Source organism: Solea senegalensis, linkage group LG20 (genome assembly GCF_019176455.1).
Source record: "Solea senegalensis isolate Sse05_10M linkage group LG20, IFAPA_SoseM_1, whole genome shotgun sequence".
Taxonomy (NCBI): domain Eukaryota; kingdom Metazoa; phylum Chordata; class Actinopteri; order Pleuronectiformes; family Soleidae; genus Solea; species Solea senegalensis.
Genome location: NC_058039.1, coordinates 5,320,353 through 5,341,686, shown reverse-complemented (window position 1 = coordinate 5,341,686; position 21,334 = coordinate 5,320,353). Strand labels below are relative to the sequence as shown.

At 38.9% G+C, this 21,334-nt stretch overlaps 2 protein-coding genes and 2 non-coding genes across 4 annotated transcripts; all 4 read right to left on the bottom strand.

Annotated features, from left to right (window-relative positions):
* Positions 1 to 175: 175 nt before the first annotated feature.
* On the bottom strand, positions 176 to 248 carry trnav-cac. The gene has a single exon. It is a non-coding gene; the product is annotated as a tRNA-Val (tRNA).
* Positions 249 to 2,119: 1,871 nt separating this feature from the next.
* On the bottom strand, positions 2,120 to 4,336 carry rplp1 (ribosomal protein, large, P1). The gene is made up of 4 exons (XM_044052821.1): positions 4,035 to 4,336; positions 3,059 to 3,133; positions 2,462 to 2,570; positions 2,120 to 2,246 (listed from the first exon to the last, which is right to left on the bottom strand). The coding sequence occupies exons 1-4, from the start codon at positions 4,104 to 4,106 to the stop codon at positions 2,164 to 2,166; spliced, it is 339 nt and encodes a 112-aa protein (XP_043908756.1). The 5' UTR covers positions 4,107 to 4,336; the 3' UTR covers positions 2,120 to 2,163.
* Positions 4,337 to 5,210: 874 nt separating this feature from the next.
* On the bottom strand, positions 5,211 to 12,886 carry clptm1l (CLPTM1 like). Its single transcript, XM_044052820.1, has 18 exons — positions 12,614 to 12,886; positions 11,550 to 11,766; positions 11,329 to 11,423; positions 11,032 to 11,221; positions 10,726 to 10,925; positions 10,552 to 10,630; positions 10,274 to 10,391; positions 10,081 to 10,175; positions 9,780 to 9,864; positions 9,435 to 9,538; positions 9,038 to 9,103; positions 8,857 to 8,907; positions 8,674 to 8,756; positions 8,550 to 8,584; positions 8,403 to 8,458; positions 8,196 to 8,240; positions 7,995 to 8,110; positions 5,211 to 7,199 (listed from the first exon to the last, which is right to left on the bottom strand). The coding sequence occupies exons 2-18, from the start codon at positions 11,712 to 11,714 to the stop codon at positions 7,115 to 7,117; spliced, it is 1,668 nt and encodes a 555-aa protein (XP_043908755.1). The 5' UTR covers positions 11,715 to 11,766; positions 12,614 to 12,886; the 3' UTR covers positions 5,211 to 7,114.
* A 204-nt stretch (positions 12,887 to 13,090) lies between these two features.
* trnah-gug lies at positions 13,091 to 13,162 on the bottom strand. Its single transcript has one exon. It is a non-coding gene; the product is annotated as a tRNA-His (tRNA).
* Positions 13,163 to 21,334: the final 8,172 nt, after the last annotated feature.

The window sequence follows — 21,334 nt, the reverse complement described above, 5'->3', positions numbered from 1 at the left end:
GTTTCAGGTTGTAGGCAAAAAACATAAATACAAATGTATGAGCTCCATAGTCACAGGATGGGAGGTGTCTTTCTACTCAGTAGTCCAGAAGCAAGGATAGCACAATTCAATTTGTTCATAGTCTTAAATGGATGGAAAGATAAAAAAAATAAAGTCACCAAAAAAAGCTAAATTATGTTTCCGCCCGGTTTCGAACCGGGGACCTTTCGCGTGTGAGGCGAACGTGATAACCACTACACTACGGAAACCCATGAGATGTGATGTGCTGCAATATCATATATAACTTCTTCATTCATCTCAATGTGGTACAGTAAAGCTTTATTTTTCTTAACTTTTTCCATTCATTCTCTATGGTATTTCTGATCACTACGGCTGTAATATATTTTTGACCACTTGCAGGGTTCTAGGGGCGTGTTTGAAACACGTAAGGACACTTGCATGTTTGAGTAAGTCTTGGTGTGCAGTCTGTTTTTCGTGTCGACAGCATTTTCTACGTCGAATTATTGTCAAACGTAAGTCGCCCTAATATGTTACTTATGTAGTGAGTAAGAGTAAATTGGTATTATTTTTTATCACATGGTCGGAGTTTATTAACATTTATCTACTCTTTTTTCATTTGTTTGCCGCGTAAATACAACGTTCGTTCGTAATGTCTGTCATTGTCTGTCATTACCGAATGTAAAACTATCGTCTTAATTAATGTGTGTATTTCACAGTCGGTGAATTGTATGTTCGTTGTCAGTCATGCTATGAAGAATGCAGTATTTTATACCATTAATATATATTTAAAAATAATATGTCTTTCATTCTGTAGCCATTACAAATGCTGATAACTATTGACTTGACATGAATATGAGTGTTGATATCATATCAACACATAATTGCACAGTGTAACAGACACAATATTAGACTCTTCGGGGTTGAACACCGGTCTTCCATAAATCACGTTTTACTCTCTTAACATTTTGCATTCATTTTTAATGATAGTTCTTATCCATACCGGTGTAATATATTTCTGGCTGCTAGGGTGGAGTGGAGCGCTTTCAGTGTAGATAGCAAGTGTGTTCCGGGTTTAAGGAATTTTTGTCAAACTTTTCAAACGTAAGTAGGCCCAATAAGTTACTTACATGGCGTATATGGTATTTAACAAAATGTCTGAGTTTATCGTTTGTCAGGCCAATTTCGTGGCATGGTAGAATCACATTTGTTATCATGTAGAACAATAATTCCTCCCCTCCCTGGTAGTTTTATATGGAGGACGAAACCTGACTTATGTATAAATAAATAAATGCAGTACATTTCATGGATTTTATACATGGATAACAATGATAATTATATTTTAGAATTAGTATTAAAAAGTCACATGGGTTAAAGAGCTTCTACATACTGGTGTATTAACCATTACCGAAACATTAAAAAATATTTTGATAATTACCAATGCTGTTAATTTAGGGCAGCTGTGGCTTATTTTCTTAAATGTTCTCAGATACAATAAGCTTATGGTATTTTTTACTTTTTTACTTCTTATACTGTATGTCTTCCTTTGTTTCCAGAAGGGGGGACATGATGGTTTAGATTTTTTTGACACTGTTTTAACGATAGTCTGCATTTATACAGAACTCTCCTTCTCTTGTATATACACTGTATGTTATAGTGGTCTGTGTTTTACAGCTCTGCCATGCCCAGCACCTCCTGTCAAATCTCCATCCCAGGCTATGACCAGGAGAATGGATGAAAAACGAGCTAGAGGGGTTGAGTCTGTCGGCAGGTTCACATTCAGTATGTCACCCTTTGAAGAGGAAGTCAGCAGTGCAGCAGCCAAGGTAATTTGTGCAGGTTTTGTCAGCAGCCTATACAGCAGTGACCAAACAGTCCTCATATTCATGCCCATTTCCCTGATGTGCCAGAGAAATATCTACTCTTCATCGAATCAGTTCTTCTCCTTCGGGTTCATAATTTTTAACCACAGATTACCTAATTTTACATTGGTACAGGAACAGGAAGCTGTACACATTTGTATTATTCTCCCTGTTGAAAAGCTCAACATCTATGCACTGCTTCTATAAAAACAATGCTTTTAACAATCGTTGGTGAAAACAAAGTCAAGACAAGTCAGCTGTCATTTTTGTGATTTTATTGTGTTTTGTTACAAAAACAGCTGTTTTAGTCGAAGAGACCGAAGCCCATGTCGTCGTCGGACTCCTCAGACTCTTCCTTCTTCTCTTCTTTCTTCTCCTCCTCCTTGGCTGTAAGACAAAATAGATGGTTTAATGAACAATGAATGAAGTTAAGATTTCAGATTACAGTCAAGCTGTGGAAAAATTGACAATGAAACTCTAAAACACAAGCCTGTATTCCTCAAAGCCCCAAGAGCACTGAGTACATGCACGAAACTCCCATAATTGAATGCAGTGATGAAAATTTACACATTCAAAGTTTTTAAAATCAAGTGTCTTGTTACCTGGAGCGTCTCCAGCAGCAGGGGCTCCAGCAGCTGGGGCTCCAGCGGGAGCTCCACCTCCGGCTCCTACGTTGCAGATCAGGCTGCCGATGTCAACGCTGGACAGAGCCTAAGACATGTCAAATACACACAAGTTAGTGTCATTTAGGTAAAAGAAAGCAATTCCAGCTGCAGCCCCAAGGTCAGAAACAACCTGCCAAGTATAACAAGTCAAATTACTCAAGTGCAACTTCAAGATAATCCTTTTAGTCCCACAATGGGGCAATTTAAGACATATTTTGAGATATATTCTGACTTTCCTAACAGAATCTTGACATCTACATGTACTGTCTTTTGAAATTGATAATGCAGCTACCTGTCAGTTTTAAGTGTCAATGAGCAATTACACATGATACTTTGTCAGATACCACTGCTGAAATGTCCCTACTACGGTCCTTATTGCTCATTGGACAGACAACGTAACAAAGACCAAGCATAACAGTACAGAGGTTCCTCAGTGTAACCCTACAAGTTTAAACCCTTTATTCCAGCTACAATTTTTTTTTTAATCCATCATATACCATCAATGGCACTTTCAATGAAGTGTGCATCCCTTACCTTGGCAAACAGATTTGGCCAGAAGGGTTCCACGGTGACTCCGGCAGCCTTGATCAGAGCATTCAGCTTGTCCTCCTGCAGACACAAGCCAAACATATTTTGGACATTAATCACATGTTCAATTCAACCCCCTTAGTGGAATATTATCAAAACACTGCAACTATCGCCTTTGTTTAATCTGTCCCTTTTAACTGATATACATGTAAAACAGTGATGCATGTGGGACTTCAATGATTAAACTGGTTAGTTCAGGCACACCAAGCACTCAACTCTGCTGCTTTCAGTTTGATATGATTAGCTGCTTTTAAGAGGCAGTTGATAAACTCAATATTTACATTCAGCCATGTGGATATAACAATGTTCAGTACTTCAGACCAATATTGGGATCTTGATTTATGATCATCTGTGCAGCATCCACGTGAGACTATCACAAGTAACGCAGGACAACTTAGTTGTAGCTACTAATTAACTGGAGCAGACCTACAAATGATATGCTAACACACAATAGTTTAGTGTGGTTAGTGTTAACAAGTTGCTGCCAGTGATGAAACAGCATGGTGCACTCTGAGGCATCACCAATGACAGGATATGATGGCAAGTGTCACATGGATGCTTAAGTGTCTATACAGCCTGAAATAAGTTTTAATGGTAAAAACATGTGACGAGAATCAGCTAGAACACGCTGCTGATTTACAAACGTATATAAACAAACTTCGACTGTATCTCGTTCTGTTCAGATAAACGTGGCCTGGCATTAGCAACAAGCATGCCGCCATTTTAGCTAGCAGACTAGTGTTTACAGACAAGTGTCGACTATAACTCGATTTAAGAAACGAATGTATTCTTCCAGCTTGTCAGCATAGTTTAACCCAATCCTAAATTATGATATAAAAGGCTTTCATCACCAGCACATCATGTACCAGTGTGCTGTGAAGCTGTGGGTGTTGAGCTGTCGGGGAATTGCCGGTACACTTACGGTGACGGTGACTTCATCGTCGTGGAGGATCAGAGCAGAGTAAATGCAGGCGAGCTCGGACACGGAGGCCATTTTAGATGTTAGATTTTATGTTTGTGGCGTCGGATGCCTAAATTTAGCGGTGCTAGTCGCCGGATTGTGGGCCTTAGCTTCAGATGAAGAACCGAGCACCTTAGGCACGTTAACTTCCTACAGCGGAAAGGGAAGAGGAAAGGGCGGGACCTTCGTTCATATACTCAGCGCCTGGGCTGCGTGAGTCTGACGTCAGCACGCACACGACACGACGACAGACGTGGTCGCTTCTCTGTCTGGTTGTAACACCCTTAACTTTTCCAGACATACTGTTTTACGTATGTAAAACAACTAAACACATTAATTCATCCATTCTTTACTGCGTAGTCCTCCACATGAGGGGGGCGGGCCTGGAGTCAATCCCAGCTGATAGAAGATGAAAGGCAAGGTACACCCTGGACAGGTTACCAGTCCATCACAGGGCAAACATACAGAGACAAACAACCATCCACTCTCACTCTCTACAGTCAATTTTGAGTACCCAATTTACCTAATCCCCACATTTGCATGTTTTTGGACTGTAGGAAGAAGCCGTACAAAGAGAACCACACGCAGACACAGGGAGAAAATGGAAACTTACACAGATAATTTCACACAGAATAGCCAGTGGTAACCCCAGGATCCATGATGTGACTCAATATTACACTATCCATACTTTACAACTCAAGTGCAAAGTATGGATAATGTGAGAAGTTCTGCGAGATCAACTTCTTATGCTGCGTTCATACCGGACACATGAGTGATAGAGGTGATGGGAGCGATGTGAAACACAGCATTAAAGGGGAATTCCAGGACTTTTTTTTAAACCTGGACACTACATTGTTAAATGTATGTCCAAGTATAATTGCTCCATCATTACTCAAACACAAGTGCCACTCAACTATTGCTAAGTCTTGTTTTGAATTCTCACATGATTTTGAGTTTCTGCAGCTACACTTCAGTAATGAAAGCAAACATTACGCAGACAAATTGAGCCTTTAATTGGCAAAAATGATCAACAGAATGATTGGTAGCTAAAATAATCTTAAACTGCAGCCCTAATCTATAAAACACAGACACAAACACACAAATACAAATTAACATAAAGAACAAGCACTGCAGAGGTTTGAAATCAACACCAAACAATGTTCAGTCAATTTAATTTCATTTCAGTTATAAACACAAACATTACAATAACTTTACATTTCAAGGCAAATCCCTGGTACATCTCTCCTGACTGCACTCATATGCTGATGTTTAAACTAGGGCAGAAAAAACAAAATGTGACTGATGTAGTAATACTTTCCACAAGTTTTGTCCATTTGTCATTTCCCCTGCAATGTCAGATGAACTGTTTATGATGAACACACAAAGCTCCAAAGAATCATTCTTACATTTGGCACAAACAGATTTTCTTGGCTCTGATGCGTGAAAAATACTTAAACAGGTTAGAACTGCAGAACTAGAAAGGATGTAAAAGGACTGGGTAGCTTTCGTTAGTATAGTACCGTCCTGTACCACACTGTCGTAGTAAAAGTCAGTTCCATTTAATGTGTGGAATGGACAAGAGACACTCCAACTCAACAGATTCTGGAATGTTTGGGCAAGTTATCCACGTCTCCTTGGCAACAAATCAGAATGTTCTAATCTGCTTCTAAATGAGATCAGAATCCCAAAAGATTTCAGTCGATACAGTTTATCTCTATCACCATAGCAACATATATCCATCTACCTAGTATCTGAATTTCCACTCTGTTTAGACCGCAGCCATCTGATGCTACGTGCATTGATGATGTGTTTTTTTTTAAGTGTCTTTGCATTCATCCCTGCCTCAGTCCTTTTTTTTTTTTCTTTAAACAGTTGTATTGTGTATTCTCACATGGGGTGAAACAAGGTCTCTTCTTCTGGACTCTAAGTTAAAATATGTTAATATTAAGTAATAGCGCAATATGTTCATATATTTTCAAAGCATTTAAATTCTGGAATGTTTCAATTCTGCCCAACTTTGCTTAATGCAGCATTAATTTTATGTCAGAGTTACCGTGTTGACTGGTTTTGAGTTGTGAGTTGAGTTTACTTCACCATTAATTATGACTGGGTGACTAATTTTTCTGAAAGTACGAACAAATTGAGAAGGCTCATCTTAGCTGCTGTTAATTACAGGCAATTATACCCACATTCTGATGGACATAGCACTATATTTGTCAAAGCACAGTATTTTTTACTCTCTGCAGTCACAGAGTTTACATTAAAACTAGCTTTTCAGTCATTTGTTTCAGTCAGGTGTAAAATGAGCTGAAGGATTGTAAAGTTTTGATAAATGGCGGACCACGCAGCTTGAGTTTTAATCTTTGCTTCCTCAAATCAAGTTTGAAATAAACTCAAAGTCCTAAGTTAACTGGGTCAAAGCCTCACAATAAACCCATACCAGTAAAAAGAATTTGGAAACAGAACTGTTTGATTTTTGATAGAACAATTAAAATTCTGAGGACACCATATATACAGTGGGTCTAAAGAGGCAGTGACTGGGGTTGCGGACTGATGTGATAAGTTTTCATTAGTTTCATCAGTTTATGGGAAATGGGCTGTATTTAAGTTGAGCTTTTGTAGTCTTATTGTCTACCCATAGTGCTGTACACTACAATGTTTGCTATCCACACCCAGTCACTCACATATTCATCTATGTGCAGTGCAACATGTAGCGCCTGACATGTTGTCATTCCGTCAAGCCACACCCTTTCTCTATGTTGGTATGTCAGCTTGAAAATGTAACGATTGAGCTTATAGATCCTCCTGTATCGTCACAAACTGCTAAACAAGAACAGAATACAAAGAACAACAAAAAAAAGACTCTCTCTAGACTACAAGGTTCAGATAAGCAGACGCTGACCTTTCCTGAGAATGCTTTGCACAAGGGGACGACATGGAAAAAGTCAGAGACAACAAGTATGATGATCCACCTGGGCCATTGAACAACTTAGTTGATACCAGGAGAAATCAGATGGAAATCAATCATCTGTCGTTCCTCTCTAGTCCTTGTGAGATTTTCCTTTGGGCTTCTCGTCATAAGAAACCCCATATTCATTCACTCTTGTCTTGTCAACAGGATAGAGCCTGAAAGGGAAAGGAAGTTGTCATGTACAGTATATTTTCCTGAAAACGTTCAAAATGATAATGTGTGTGTATACTTGTATTATATGTTTACAAGGTCCAGTTTGACTGTTATGACGCTTTTCCACTACATAGTCCCGGGCACGCCTCGCCTTGGCTCAGCTCCATTACTATAGTATCTCCTCATCGTGGGTGGAGTCATCATAGCACGGTTGTATGAAACTGCCATGACTTCGTTTTACACGACACTCAAACTAGTGACTTGTAAAGCAGTTGTATTTGATGTATTGAATCATTAGAATCAGTTATTAATTAAAAAGATTAGTTCACAGACTCTGTCTGACACAGTCACTGAACTGAAATACAATGGCATGGGGTTGTGATGTGGCTCACCACTCACGATCGCCGGCTTTCAGCAGTGTTGTCGCTAAATACACCAGACTCCTCTGTTAAATATTGAGATTTCAGGACTTTTAAGTCTTTTCAACTGATCTACAGTCTTCCAGTGACGACACTCTGACCAATCAGTGGACGGAAGTCTGACGACGCCATGTATAGTATTGGCTCAGCTCGCTTGGAACCTCGCCAGAGCAGGTACTAAAAAAAGTACCAAGTACTATCACTAAAGCAAAAAAAAAAAAAGTCAAGCCTTGCCGGGCCTGGATAGTGGAAAAGTGCCATTAGATGTCATGGAGAGTGCACACATTAACAGAACTGTCGGATTAGGATCAGGGTTAGTTTAGTAATTATGTTTGAAGAAATGCATGATGTCAATGGAGGGTGTGTGTGTCCACATACCATCTCTGGTAGAGGTAAATGAGAAACACGACGTCATCTCGGAAACATGCCAGTCTGTGAGATGTTGGCATGGTGATGATGAAGGCAAACACGTCGTCGATAAAGGTATTGAATGCCTGGTAATGATCAATTAGCATAAGTTAATATTAAATCTTATTCCATCCTTTAACCAAGTATCTCAAGGATCATTTTTCATCTCACCTTGTACATAAAGGCTTTCCAGGGAAGGTGGGCCACAGATTTCAACTGAAAAAAACAGTAAAATAAGGTATTTATGTTGGTTACCAATAATTACAAGGCACACATTTAGTCTGCCTTGTAATTAAATATAACTTAATTATTTACCGTTTTGAATACACCTGGTTTAAAGCAGCATAAAATACTTTATAATATCTGTGAAAAACTGACCTTATAGTTGACAAATAGTTGAGGAAGCATGAAGAGGAAGCCAAACGCATAAACACCTGTAAAGGTGACACAAGAAGTTGATTAGCCTTATAATTTCAATCAAATAATGGAGTAAAATGTAAAACAGTAAGAGGTGTTTTAATTTACCATTCACTAAACTGTTGATCAGCCATGAGTACCAACTATGACAAGGAGAGAGAGATGGGACATAATCAATACAATATTAGTAATAAAGAATTTTGTTTATGTTCATACCCACACCCACACCTACCTCTTATATCGTAGGAATATTAGAGCATAAACAGCCCCTCCGATACAAAGTGGGTACAGGAGGTATGACAGATACTTCATGGCCTACAGAGACACACCAGCCACATATAATTAGCATGTGTCCAAATTATATAAACCTTAAAAATTTGGTTTTCTCTCTATGTGTGAGCACACTGTGTCTTACCAGAGTATCGTACTCTTCTGTTCTTCGCTCCGATTCATCTAATTTGCCAAACTATTCCACAGAAATGAAAAAAAGGGGTCACACAGGGATATACACCCTTTATCTGTTCATCTGTCAGTCGTGTTTATGTGGTTTGTATACAATGATACACACACGTATACACACACACACACACACCTACCAGGAATGTTGGTTTGCCTCCTTTCCAGAAAACCTGAATCTTAAAGGCCTTCTTCACTTTCCATACCTGTACAAACAGAAAATAGAGACATTATTTATTTTAAATGTAATATTGAATATTATTTTAGGAGCAAAATGAAGAAGAAACAGTATACACCAAACATTAGGCTTAATAGGCCCTGTGCAATGTGTGAATTTGATGACTTCCAACTGTGATCTGTCAAAATAGCTGCTCAAATTACCCATTTGATAATCCTCACATATTATCAAAAGAATACAAAAAGAAAAAAAAAACAATAGAAACAATAAATTATCTGAAAAGATTTGTGTGATACTTCACATTGTCTAAATGTCTGCAGTGATTTTGTTTATGTTCTTTTAAGTGTATGGGAACTTGCTTCAATGATAGAGCCGATTCCAGCAGGTATGAGGACAAGCAGGCTGGTCTGCTCGTCAAACAAATAGAGGAAAATCACTATGGTGCTGAAGCATCGCCACAGCACTGAGAGAAAGAACACAAACACAAACGGTCATATTTTTTACCCAAGTTAACAAAACAATGCAGATTAATTGACAGAGATTACATCAGAACACACTGGTAAAGCCTGGTCTCATGTATATTCACAGACTGACAGTAACTCAGAATTAATTCTGAAGATCTAAACATTCAAAATGTTCAGCATGTATTTCCTGTCTACTATTGTATAATTATTTCAGTGATGCGCCTGAGCAAAGTTACTTACCTGCTTTGCTTGACATTCCCACCATGCTTTTCTTATGCTTCCAGAAGCTGATGTCATTTTTAAAGGCCAGGAAGTCAAAGAGAAGCTGAAAAGAAAATTACAAAGTTGAGTCAATTTCTCCATTTCACACATATTTTAATGTTTATATTAAAACCCACGTAACATTTTGTTGTTTGGTTGTATTCACATGCTGTCAGGTCGAGAAATCAAAACAAGACAATAAACATTTCATATTTTGTTCTAATGTTTCTATTTAATTCAGGTGCTTTATTGTGGTCAGGAGCTCTTTGGTCAGACTTACATGGAAGGCAGCTACAAAGAAGGTCAGAGCCAGGAAGTACAGGTTAGTATCCACAAATATCCCTTTAATCTCATCTGCATCCTTCTCTGTGAAACCTGCAACACATACATGGACAAAGACAGACACAATAAATGGCCTGGGAGTGGCATAGAGAAGGAGAGAGGGACAGAGTGAGAAAGAGAGGGGGACAAACCAAACTGCTGCAGAGAGAAAACAGCATCCTGCATGTGGATCCAGAAGCGTAGTCTTCCCAGAGAGATGGAGTCATAAGAGATGGTCAGAGGGAGCTCCATGGACGTACTGTTGATCTCCTACACACACAAACATCAACAACTTATCAAGGATTGGAAAAAACAAACTCATGTTGCTCTAAATAAATACAACAAAATTCATGACTGACAAAATTTGTGAATTTAAAATCTGCCTTTGGAAAATGAGTAAAGTAATATTTATTTCAAAGTTAAAACCTACCGCAAGGTCCTTGACCCGGTTGCTGAGCTCATCAACAAACAGCAGAGGTAGATACACCATCTTTTTACCAGTTTGGAATCTGAAACAGCCAAGTAACACATCACTTATCCATCAGGATCTCATTGATTTCTGAAACATCTGTGTGTGTGTGTGTGTGTGTTATCAATATCTTACACTCTGAGGTATCTGTGAACATCACTTGGGAGGTATTCTCTGTCGAACGTGAAGTGGTCACTGACAATGTTGACCGTCAGTCGTGTACGCCAGTGGGAAACTGGGTGATCTGACATGGAAGTGGCTCCACTAGTAGCTGCACCACCTGCTCCATGTTTACCATTAACTCGTCTGTTCTTCTGGGCTCCTTCCTTCTGACCCTTTAACATAAAGAAAACATGACATTTCAGAATTTGTGTTTGCTCGTTTGTATCTTCCTGGAGTTTTTCAATTATTAAGGAAAACCTCATCACTTTTTACATATACCTGTGTTTGATCCTCTCCAGCTATCAAAGAGATTTCAGGAGGTTTAGGGACCATGTATGTGGTTAGCTGAGCCACTAAGTGGACCTGTCGTGGGTCCTGCCAAGGACTGATTCCAGCTTGATGAACAAATATTAGAGCGTACAAAGTTCCATTGTTACGGGTCTTCTTTGGGAGGGAGACATTGACTATCCTGGAGGAAAGAGAGGAGAGAAGATAGGAACCTTATAGATACATGATCTTTAATTAGATACGAGTACATTTTCCCCATTCTCATTAAACAATGTGAATCCCACCGACCTCTCAAACTTTGTGTTGATGTCAAAGTTCTCCTCTTTATGGATCAAGGTATGTCCTCCCTCTGCATTGGGCCGCAGTGCAGTATAGATACTTAACTATTTAATATCAAAGAAAGACACATCCAGTTTATTATTTGATCTATATGCACAGAAACAGGTGAACAGAGGACAGATTGGAAATGAAACCAATCAATCATGAGATCATTCATCCACTTTACTGACCTGTAGTTTTGGGTCTTCTGCCAGGAATGGTGTGATACATTTATCACTGTTGGGGCTGTCGCAGGGTTTGGTGTACACAATCCCATACATCACCCAGCAGGTGTGGAGCACGTACACTACAAACACCCCGACGATCAGGGAGGTGAATGATGTTTTCAGAAACATGATGCCCAGTGTTGTTGTCTCCGTCGGCTAGCTGAGCAGCGGGGCCATATGTCTGTTAATGAGGAGTCAAGAGATGGTGGTTTTAAGAGTGTTGTTATGTTTAAAGAAGATTTTACATGGTGAAGATTGTTTACTGGTCAAGCATTTATCTGGATAATTTGAGTTCCCTGTTTTGAGCTGGGTCAGTGTTATAAATATGATTTCAAATCGGTCTGTGAACATTTGAAATTGCTGAATTCCTGAAGACCATAGGGACCAAAGTCACATTGTTCTGAGAAAGGGCAGTTTTTCAGACTTGGGGCCTTATAAGATCCAAAACATCTAAAAACAGAAAGTTGATGCTTCCAAATATCAAGTTTTCTAGACTAAAGAATCTTCTCCATCTTTTTCCGAGTATCAAATTATTTGTCTTTTGTATTCTGATAAGCGGAGGGTTCAGGCTGGTCAAGAATATTTGTCAAAACTCGTTCCTCTGGTTTTTTGTCACTGTGTTACATGACAACAGCCAAATAAACAAAAGATGAAATGGATACACATGTAGACAACAGCATAGATCTGATGTAGACACACACGTCATATCCACATAGACTTGTTTTTTTGACTGTGTGTACACTTTGACCTGAGCTGTCAAACGTATCTGTTCATTTGAAAACCTGTGAATTTGCCTGAGGTTACAGGAAACTGACACCAGCTATGTGTTGCTGCTGGTGAATGGTCTATGAACTGATTATAAAGCGGACTGAGATAATCTGAAACTCAGACACAGTCACTGTCAAGTGTCCATACGGTTCCCTCTCTGGGGTTTTTAAATCAAAAACATTTGATAAATCTGCTTCTTTTAGCTCGTGTAGCATAGCTCCTATATGGTCATTAACATCATCAGACTCATTTTGACTCACATTTGTTGTGTTAATCCGTAAAACATACAGGTGTTTCATCCAGCACACAGTCAGTCAGTCACTGTCGCAGTAGCTCGGCTGCTCTCGGTCCATTCAATTCACCGTTTGTGACAGGCAGTTAAACGAGACGTCATCGTTTCTTCAAATCCGTCCACCGCTGTTACACCCTCTGGTTACTCATCTGGCATCATTCAGAAAACACAGAAGCAGGTCAGGACAGAAACTGTGAGCTGAAAGCGTGAGGTGGCTCTACATTTCCGTCATTTACTTCCTGGTTGGTTTTTCAGAACGAGAATTAGGGAAGTTACGCGAGATTTGAGTAAATAGAGGCTCGATGCTAAGGCTCATTGGATTTTACACTGTTTACTGAGTAAAACCAGCTGATTCATAGAATAAAATTGACATATTACATTTTTTGTGATTTTTCTGTGAGTCGGAGTAAGATTGTAGTTATATTTTTACCCTCTGTGTAAAAGCTGCCGTGACCCGGATTCGAACCGGGGTTGCTGCGGCCACAACGCAGAGTACTAACCTCTATACGATCACGGCTGTCGGCTATTGATGCACGTTTGAGTTCAATGTGATATAACGTTGATATGACGTAGGTCCGTCAGCCTGCACTCAATCAAAAGAGTTAAAAGGACAGTCCAAAATATCAGGACATCTTTTTTTTTCAAATGGAAGATACGTTTTTGAGTTCTTGAGACTAAAAGAAGTGTGTGAGAAAATGAGATAACTCCATTATATACTATATTATATAAAATTATATCTTTTTATAGCGTAAGTCTGTTATCGCTATTAAAACTATATTTGTAAACACACACACTAACCCACACTGCTGTTTTGCATTATTTGTGTGGGCACACATAGACATAATGCATTCCCTAGCCCCTTACCCTTACCCTTACCTTAACCATCACAACTAAATGCCTAACCCTAACCTAATTCTAACCCTCGCCCAAAACCAGATCTTAATCCTGAAAAAGCCTGTTCAATTTGTGTGGACCAGTCTAAATGTCCTTACAAGGTCAAAATGTCCTCACAAAGATAGGTTTTTTGACAACAGCCTCCTAAAGACATGTTCACACACCTGTATATAAAGCTGTATATAAAACTACTATATTGTATTCTTGTATATAATTCAGTAGTTACAATAAAAGCAAGTTTTTATATAGATAACACCCAAATTACATGTTGCAGCTGTAATATGGGTTCTATCTCCTTATATATATATGTTATATATATTAAGTATATTATATGCAGTTTTTCTATAGAGAAAACATTCATAATACATGAGCATATAAAGTCTTACATAACCACACATTTAGAAACCATGTGATTGTTGTCTGTACTGTATAATGAGTCACTGACAGCATTTCTGTTAATGCCGATAAAGTCAGCTTGTTTGCGTCAGACATTTCTGTTTTGATTGAGCCTCCCACACAAAGGCGAGGAGACATGCTGCACATTTTCCAGCTTCCCCTCTCTGTTATTGTCCACGTGGGTGATTCAAACAGAAAACATCCCTTCTGCCCAGTCTCACCTACCCACCTGCTCCAATTAAATATATAGAAACCAAACCATGGCCCTGTTTATGATGTGTGGCAGAGCATGGGCATATTTTTTTATGCAGAAATAATTGATTTCCCTTGTAAAATGTATTGGGGATCTTCCTGAAATATCCTGAAATAGCATTGATTGAAAACACATGGTTTTATAAGCAGACTTTGTTTTTATTACATATTTCACTGTGTGTAAGAATAATAACCATGTCAATACAGATTTGTGGAGGGTTGCCTCAGGGTAAAATGATTAAATGGCTAATAATACCAAATTCTGTCTCATAACCAGGGGGCAACACAACTAATACATTACAGAGGGGATTAAATTATTTTATTGTGCCTTTGCTCCAGTTGTGAGACAGACATCCACCTGTGTTTAACAAAAGATGATACTGTCACAGTGACATTTAGCCATCTATAGTTTGTCCCCAAGTGACATCCTATTTAAATAGTGAGTAATTCCTGTGCTGAAGGTCACCTGCCTTCGTCAGCTCAGGCCAGTGGCACTGACCTCTACTTTTTTTTGATTAAGCTCTCTGTTTTCTTATCTCAGCTGTATTATTGTCTCCCACCTTTGTTGGAGTGGGACACATTTTTTGACCCAGGAATTCTGTGCCTTCAACCAGCCAGTTATACAATTACACTCACTGGCCACTATATTATGTCAAGCCCCTCACTATGGCAAGGCTTTAGTGTGCAAAACTCCCCACTTGATAAGGCTGCTAATTTTCAGGAAGACGTTACAGTATTCCACTCGTCACACTTCTGCTCTCTTTTTCTTCTTTCTTTTATTTAGAAGATTGATGCAATGTTTACAGCCAGGTGAAAAACCTTTAAACACAAACAAAATACCAATTTAATAAATGAAACTAAGATAAACACACTCAGTGGAACACCTGAGGATTAAGTTCTCAATACCCAGAAATAAACCTTGTAAACAAGTAGTAAATAATCTAGCAATATCTTGATAAACACGTTAAATACAGAAATCACATGTAATATGGCAGTATTACATGGATCTCATTCCTCCTCTCATGCTGCCTTCTTCCACTGCTGCTCTGTAGTGATTCTGTGTGTGTGTGACTCCAAACTCACTTGATTAGTGAATCACCTTCACCTGGTGCATTCAGGCTGGGAGAGGCTCCAACCTGGTGTATCCAGGCTGGAGGGGGTGGCCCACAGCTCAGCTCAACAGGTATACTTATTATACTATTTTTTTTCACTGTTGGTGTTCTGGTTAGCACTCTTGCCTTTGCAGCAAGAAGACCTGGATTCGCAACCCTGTCGGAACAAAGGCCTTTCTGCATAGAGTATGCATGTTCTCCCCATGTGAGTGTGGGTTGTCTCCTTCCACAGTAAAAAAGTGAATGGTTGTTGTGTTGTGATGGACTGGCGACCTGTCCAGGGTGTACCCTGCCTTTCACCCTATGTCAGCTAGGATTTGCTCCAGCACCCAAAACGACCCTTATGTGGAGGATAAAGTGGTAGAAGATGAGTGAATGAGAGTAATTCAAATATCTAATCACCCAATCACATGGCAGCAACTCAGTGCATTTAGGCATGTAGACATGGTCATAGTGACTTGCTGAGTGTGACAATGCGGAATAATGGATAATGCAAGTGACTTTGAATGGGCCATGGTTGCACAATCATATCCAGGGTTCATAGAGAATGGTCCAAAAAAGAGAAAATATCTAGCCAGTGGCAATTATCTGGGCAAACATACCCTGCAGATGTCACAGGTTGGAGAAGAATGACCAGACTGACCATTTATTATTTAAGAAGAATCATCTTTTAAAAAGTGTCCCGTGTACCCAATAAAGTGGCTGGTGAGTATAGATTTATATATTCTCTTCATCTTTGTCAAAACTCACAATGTATTTCTATAGAACATCAGCTTTTTCAATTCATGTATTCCTCCCAGTGCAGCTGAGGTCCTGTCATCATATCACACTTCATGTGTTCCCATAAACCCAATGGGCCAACATTGGCACACAGAGTGAAGTGTCTGCTGTGTTACCGTGGAAATGCAATTTGTCTGCACCCGTGATGACTCTGCCATCAGGATATTGTGTGAGGAATATTCAGCTGTGATGTGAGCGCCATCATTCTGGAAGTGCTCTGTGGGCAGAATTCCCAGCTGATTGTCACCTTCATAAATCTGCTGGAGGATATTCTTGCACTTCCAGTATTAGCTGCACGACCCTGCCTGTCTTTGCTGTGTCACTGATGTGCAAACCCAAACCCAGCAAAACTAAGTACCCTTCTAATCTACTCCTTTCACCTCTATCTCCAACTTTTAGTCAGGTTATTTTGTCTGGAAAGATAAGAAATTAACATATAAAAGCTCATCATCTTAAAAGTGGAATTTATCAACTCGTTTACAACGGTGAATAATTACTGATATAATTCATTTTAAAAACCAGTCTTAAGTGCACATACTTCATTTCTATGGGAATCATCATTCTTTATTCTAGTGCATTTTTATACTACTCTTAATTCAATTTTAAAATGTGCTTTAAAATGCGTGCGTTTTTCTGTCCTACTTCTGTGTCTGTTTACACCTTACCTTTTTCTTAAGATATATTACAACTTAACTGAGGCCCCCTTGTCATTTTAAAATGTGTTTAATGAACACATTGTTAAAGGCTCAACAAGGTCATTAAGTATTTATTTTACTTTGTGTTTCTTTCTTTTCTTCTTCATTAATCATCTCGTAGTTCCTATGCTCTTTAGTCTCCTGTTGCTGGGACTTTAACTTCCAGTTGCTTTTAGTCAAAATGTGACCTTTTTTTAGGGCCAAACCACCAGATTAAGATCAGTTGAATGAAACTGTATATAGTAGTAGTCGTTAAACTAACTTCATATTTACCAGCAATAAAATACACACTGATACATCAGATATCCATGTTACTGTCATATGCATTTGTCAATAAGGATATGCTGTACCTTTACTTTGAAACTTAAGTAAGATATTGGCATATTCATGTGTCAGAACCATGAACCACACATTTTTTTCTGCTTTTTTCCTCACTATAAATATTGGTGTCCTCATTTGTTATAGTGTCTAAAATTTTGCAAGTTTAATTATTTAATCCATTATTAGAACGATCAAAACTCAGACCCAGAAAGGCTGCCAGGAGTAAAAAGGTTGCTATTATAATCAAGCTCCCAAAATGAATGAAACAGTCTGTCATCTGTGTCTCTGAGCCTTTGGGATGAACAGTTTGTCCAGAAGAGTAGAAAGGAGAGAAATGTAAAGAAGAAAATGACACCATTTTAAATATATGACCAAGAGAAGGGCAGAACTTTCCCCCCGATGCCTTCCCTCGTCCATTCACTTGTCAGAAGTGATTAAAAGGCTTCAGCCTTTCATATACCAGTGATGTACTTGTTCCCTTCCCTCAGGAAACCTGAGTCACATACATTAGCTAAATTGCAAGAATTTTGGTCTCCCGTGATCCAGCGAGCAGACAGAGATCCTCGGGCAGGTTCATTTAAACTGTTCCTCATCCTCAGTTAGAAAGTAAAGGTGACCCACAGTTTTTTTTTTGCTCTCTGGGCATTTGAACTGTGAAACACACAGTCGGAGGATTTAACACCAGCAGATTCAGCATAAAATGAACTTTTTCCTCATATTTCTTTTTTATTATTAATGTAACTTTTTGCTGAAATGCTAATATTTGATCTATTTTAGTTCATACAAATCTATTTACACTCATACACATTTCCATTTCTGCAGTAGAGAGAAATATTGTACTTTAAATTCCACCATCATTTACAGCTGTAAGTATTTCAAATGATTATTTCATGCAGATGCACCAGAAAAAAATCCATTCTGAAAGTACATTTTGCTAATAAGTGTGTGCAGTGTAGAGCTACTTTAACTCATTGACTTATACCAGTTAACTAATTATTTTCAAATAGGGCTGATCTGTGTTTCATAATTAACTGAAAGCCTTTTTGATATTTTGCTCTATCATTATCCATTTTATTTTGGCAGCTGTTTTTGTAGTAGTTTAACATTTCACCTCTCAGTGGCGCAACAGCTCCATCTTGAAGAATCTGACTGTCATGAACCATTCTGAGCCTGCAATGCTCTCTCTCTCTCTCTGCGTCTCTGTGTGTCCTTCCTTGATACTCCATGATGATCCATAATCACCTCTCCATGTGTCTTCATCAACATCCATCACTCTTGATAGAGTTTCACTGTACGACGCTCAGAGCAGAGAAATTGAGAAAGAGGAAAAAGAAGATAACGTTTTAGTCAGAGAACAGGCAGAGAGGAGGATACTCAGCAGTCTATTTCCCAATGACCTCCTACATGTAAAGAATGTGTCCCACTCCACACATTTCCACTCACCTGTATCGGAATACACCTCCAATTCACCAGTTGGGAAACTGCTGACTATACACATGTGTTGTTGTGAATAAAACCTTAGGTACAGATAACCATATTATTATGCCATTATTTCATCCAGATTAAGAGACTTGGCCACAAACGGGTTTTTCAGTACTTACTGGAATGAAATGTTCCTCTAACACAATTAAACTTGCTGCTGCAATATGTAACATTGTGCATTAGCAAAATGAAATTGGATATGTCATAAATACACATCACATTATGCATTGTTAGTCATTTTTTTTAAGGGAAAAACAAGCGAAGCAAACGCCAATAAATCTAAAAAGTGCGACAGATATGCCAAACAACAATAGTATCATTTGTTAAGTTCCAGCCAGCTTGTATATGTACATTTGTTACATATGTGCCAGATATTCTGAAATTCTTCAAAATAAAGCAAAAACAGATTTTAAACATTTAGTATATATATATATATATATATATATATATATATATATATATATATATATATATATATATCCCTTTTAATATGTACCATTAAGACATTGTTATGCGGTGCTATACATTTTGTTATGGCTACATTCAGATTCAGACAACTTTATTGATCCCAGGAGGGCTATTCATTTGCAGTGTAGCCCAATTACAATCACACACAAGCAACAATCAATATGTTACATGTCAGGGCATGGACCAACAAACGGAGATCGGTGAAGGATAATAACTTAGATAACTAAGGTAATCAGGAAATGATAGAGGAATAATTAAATACATGAATAATAAATGGATATATAGACATTTGCATAGCCTGTCCTGTAAAGTCCATAAATGACCAGTATCAGAGTTAAGGAATGAAGGATTTGTAATACATTTCTAATGGTTTTTCAGAAAGGTAGACGATAACAGCGGCCTGAAGGCATCGCCATGAATTCAGAAGACAAAATGCAATTGGACTTGTTGATAAAGATTATTTCCCTTCCCTTTTCACCAGGTTTTCCCAGAGGTAACACAACTCTCTCTCTCTGCATGTGAGCGAGTGAGCAGTATCACAGCTGGAGAACAGTCAATGGTGAGTTCAAAAGTAATGTTATCAAGAGACAAGATTTGAAATTGATTCATGCTTCAAATACGACAAACGCTTAGCCGTGATGATGATGAATCCCTAAAATAAAATCCCAGCCGACCGACAACCTTGTTGTTATGGTATTACATTAATTACATCTTAATCACTGAGGACATTAATGTGTTCTTAGTTATCAGTCTACACAGGGATTGGGGCAAAGTGAAAGGAACCCTTTCTGCGACACACGGAATGTCCGGCCGTGTGTGCAGGTGCATCAAAGTATCTCATTGTGACACATACACTGTGGAGATAAGGTTGAAAATCACTGAGGTGGTCCTTTAGGGAAGACAGCGCACATCAGTCAAGCTGTTCAGTGGCAAACATTGGGCTTTGTGGACGTGGATGACTGAGCTGCAGCTCTCAGCGGTGACTCAGTGTAACTTTGTGATTTTGACGCAGGGGTGTAGCTGAAAAAGAGCGAGCATGTTCACTCAACCTTTTCCGGGTCAATAACACTAAAAAAGCCACCAGTCTCCCTCGTCTCATCTCAGCCACAGCTACTGCGTTAGTAATTTAGAGCGTGCGTAAAAGGAAAATAACTTGCCTCATTTAAATGCTAATTTGTCTTCAGCTGAAGATTCAGTACAATGGCAACAGGTTGGCAGAATATGGGATACTTGGCGTGGGAGCTCATAGATCAGCCACAAAGACAGTTTTCCGGCCATGTCGCCCCATAACAATCTTTTTATTTCTTCATGCATCTTTTGTGGCCCGGCAGTGCTGCGTAAATACACGGGAACCAATGGTCTGCATTGCTGCTGCTGCTGCTGCCATGACTGAAAATCATTACTGATCCTACTTGTATAAATCATCTCCTCTGTCTGCACAGACAGTCTTCTTGTTAAGGTGACTGGCTGTTGCTGTGGTGGGCTGCTTCCTTACAGGCAATACACATTTGTTTCACAGTGACACCGTACAGCAATTGTTTCTTTGGGACTGATTTAAAGAGTGCAATTACAGTGTAAGCACATCACACACTATCGTTGTAAGACAACTGGAAACAACACAGATGCAAGAGAGACCTGTACACGGCCTCTGAACTACAGAAATAAATGTACTTAATTAAAGCTGTGGTAGGCAGGATCACTGGAAAAAAGTGAAAAAATAAACAGATTATTGCAATACTTGAGTTTTGTCTTGTTATGGCTTGTTCAACACTAGAGGATGATTTTCTTTGCAGCATAGGAAGCATTTGTTGCTGCAGCAGCAGCAGAAAGAAATCTAGAGGCTGTAAACAGAGTCCAAAGAAGGTGAGGAAGTGTTGTGTTGTCTCAGATTTTTTCTTGTTGCAAAGGCAAGAGTGCTAACCACTACACCAACCGTGTGGCCTATAGTTATCAATATCATGCATATTATTATCAATAATGTAAAATAAAATGCCTACTGTAGCTTTGAAAAGGCACTTTTGTTTTCTTCTGTTTGGGGTAACTGCACTTTTGATGGACTTTGGATCCCAATAATCAAACCAGCGGCCTCTTCCACCTCCTTCGTTACTTTTCTCTCCTCTTCTGCTTCCTTCTTTTTCTTTCCCTCCTGCATCTATTTCTGTCTTCCTTCCATCTGTCTCCTTGATGTCATCATATGTTCAACTAATATATTGTGTTGATCTGCAATAGTCATAACATCCTCTTTTCTCTTTTTTCCTTCATTTGTTCCATTGCTCCTGAGTGTCATTT

Bases quoted from the DNA above. Each gene is read 5' to 3' on its own strand.
- rplp1 (XM_044052821.1), bottom strand. From the start codon at position 4,106: ATGGCCTCCGTGTCCGAGCTCGCCTGCATTTACTCTGCTCTGATCCTC. The intron at 2,571-3,058 runs GTAAGGGATGCA...GACATGTCTTAG, and splicing joins GGCCAAATCTGTTTGCCAAG to GCTCTGTCCAGCGTTGACAT. The intron at 2,247-2,461 runs GTAACAAGACAC...TTTGTCTTACAG, and splicing joins TGCTGCTGGAGACGCTCCAG to CCAAGGAGGAGGAGAAGAAA.
- clptm1l (XM_044052820.1), bottom strand. From the start codon at position 11,714: ATGTTTCTGAAAACATCATTCACCTCCCTGATCGTCGGGGTGTTTGTA. The intron at 8,757-8,856 runs GTAAGACACAGT...GTGTCTCTGTAG, and splicing joins CAGAAGAGTACGATACTCTG to GCCATGAAGTATCTGTCATA. The intron at 8,585-8,673 runs GTAGGTGTGGGT...TCCTTGTCATAG, and splicing joins ATATTCCTACGATATAAGAG to TTGGTACTCATGGCTGATCA.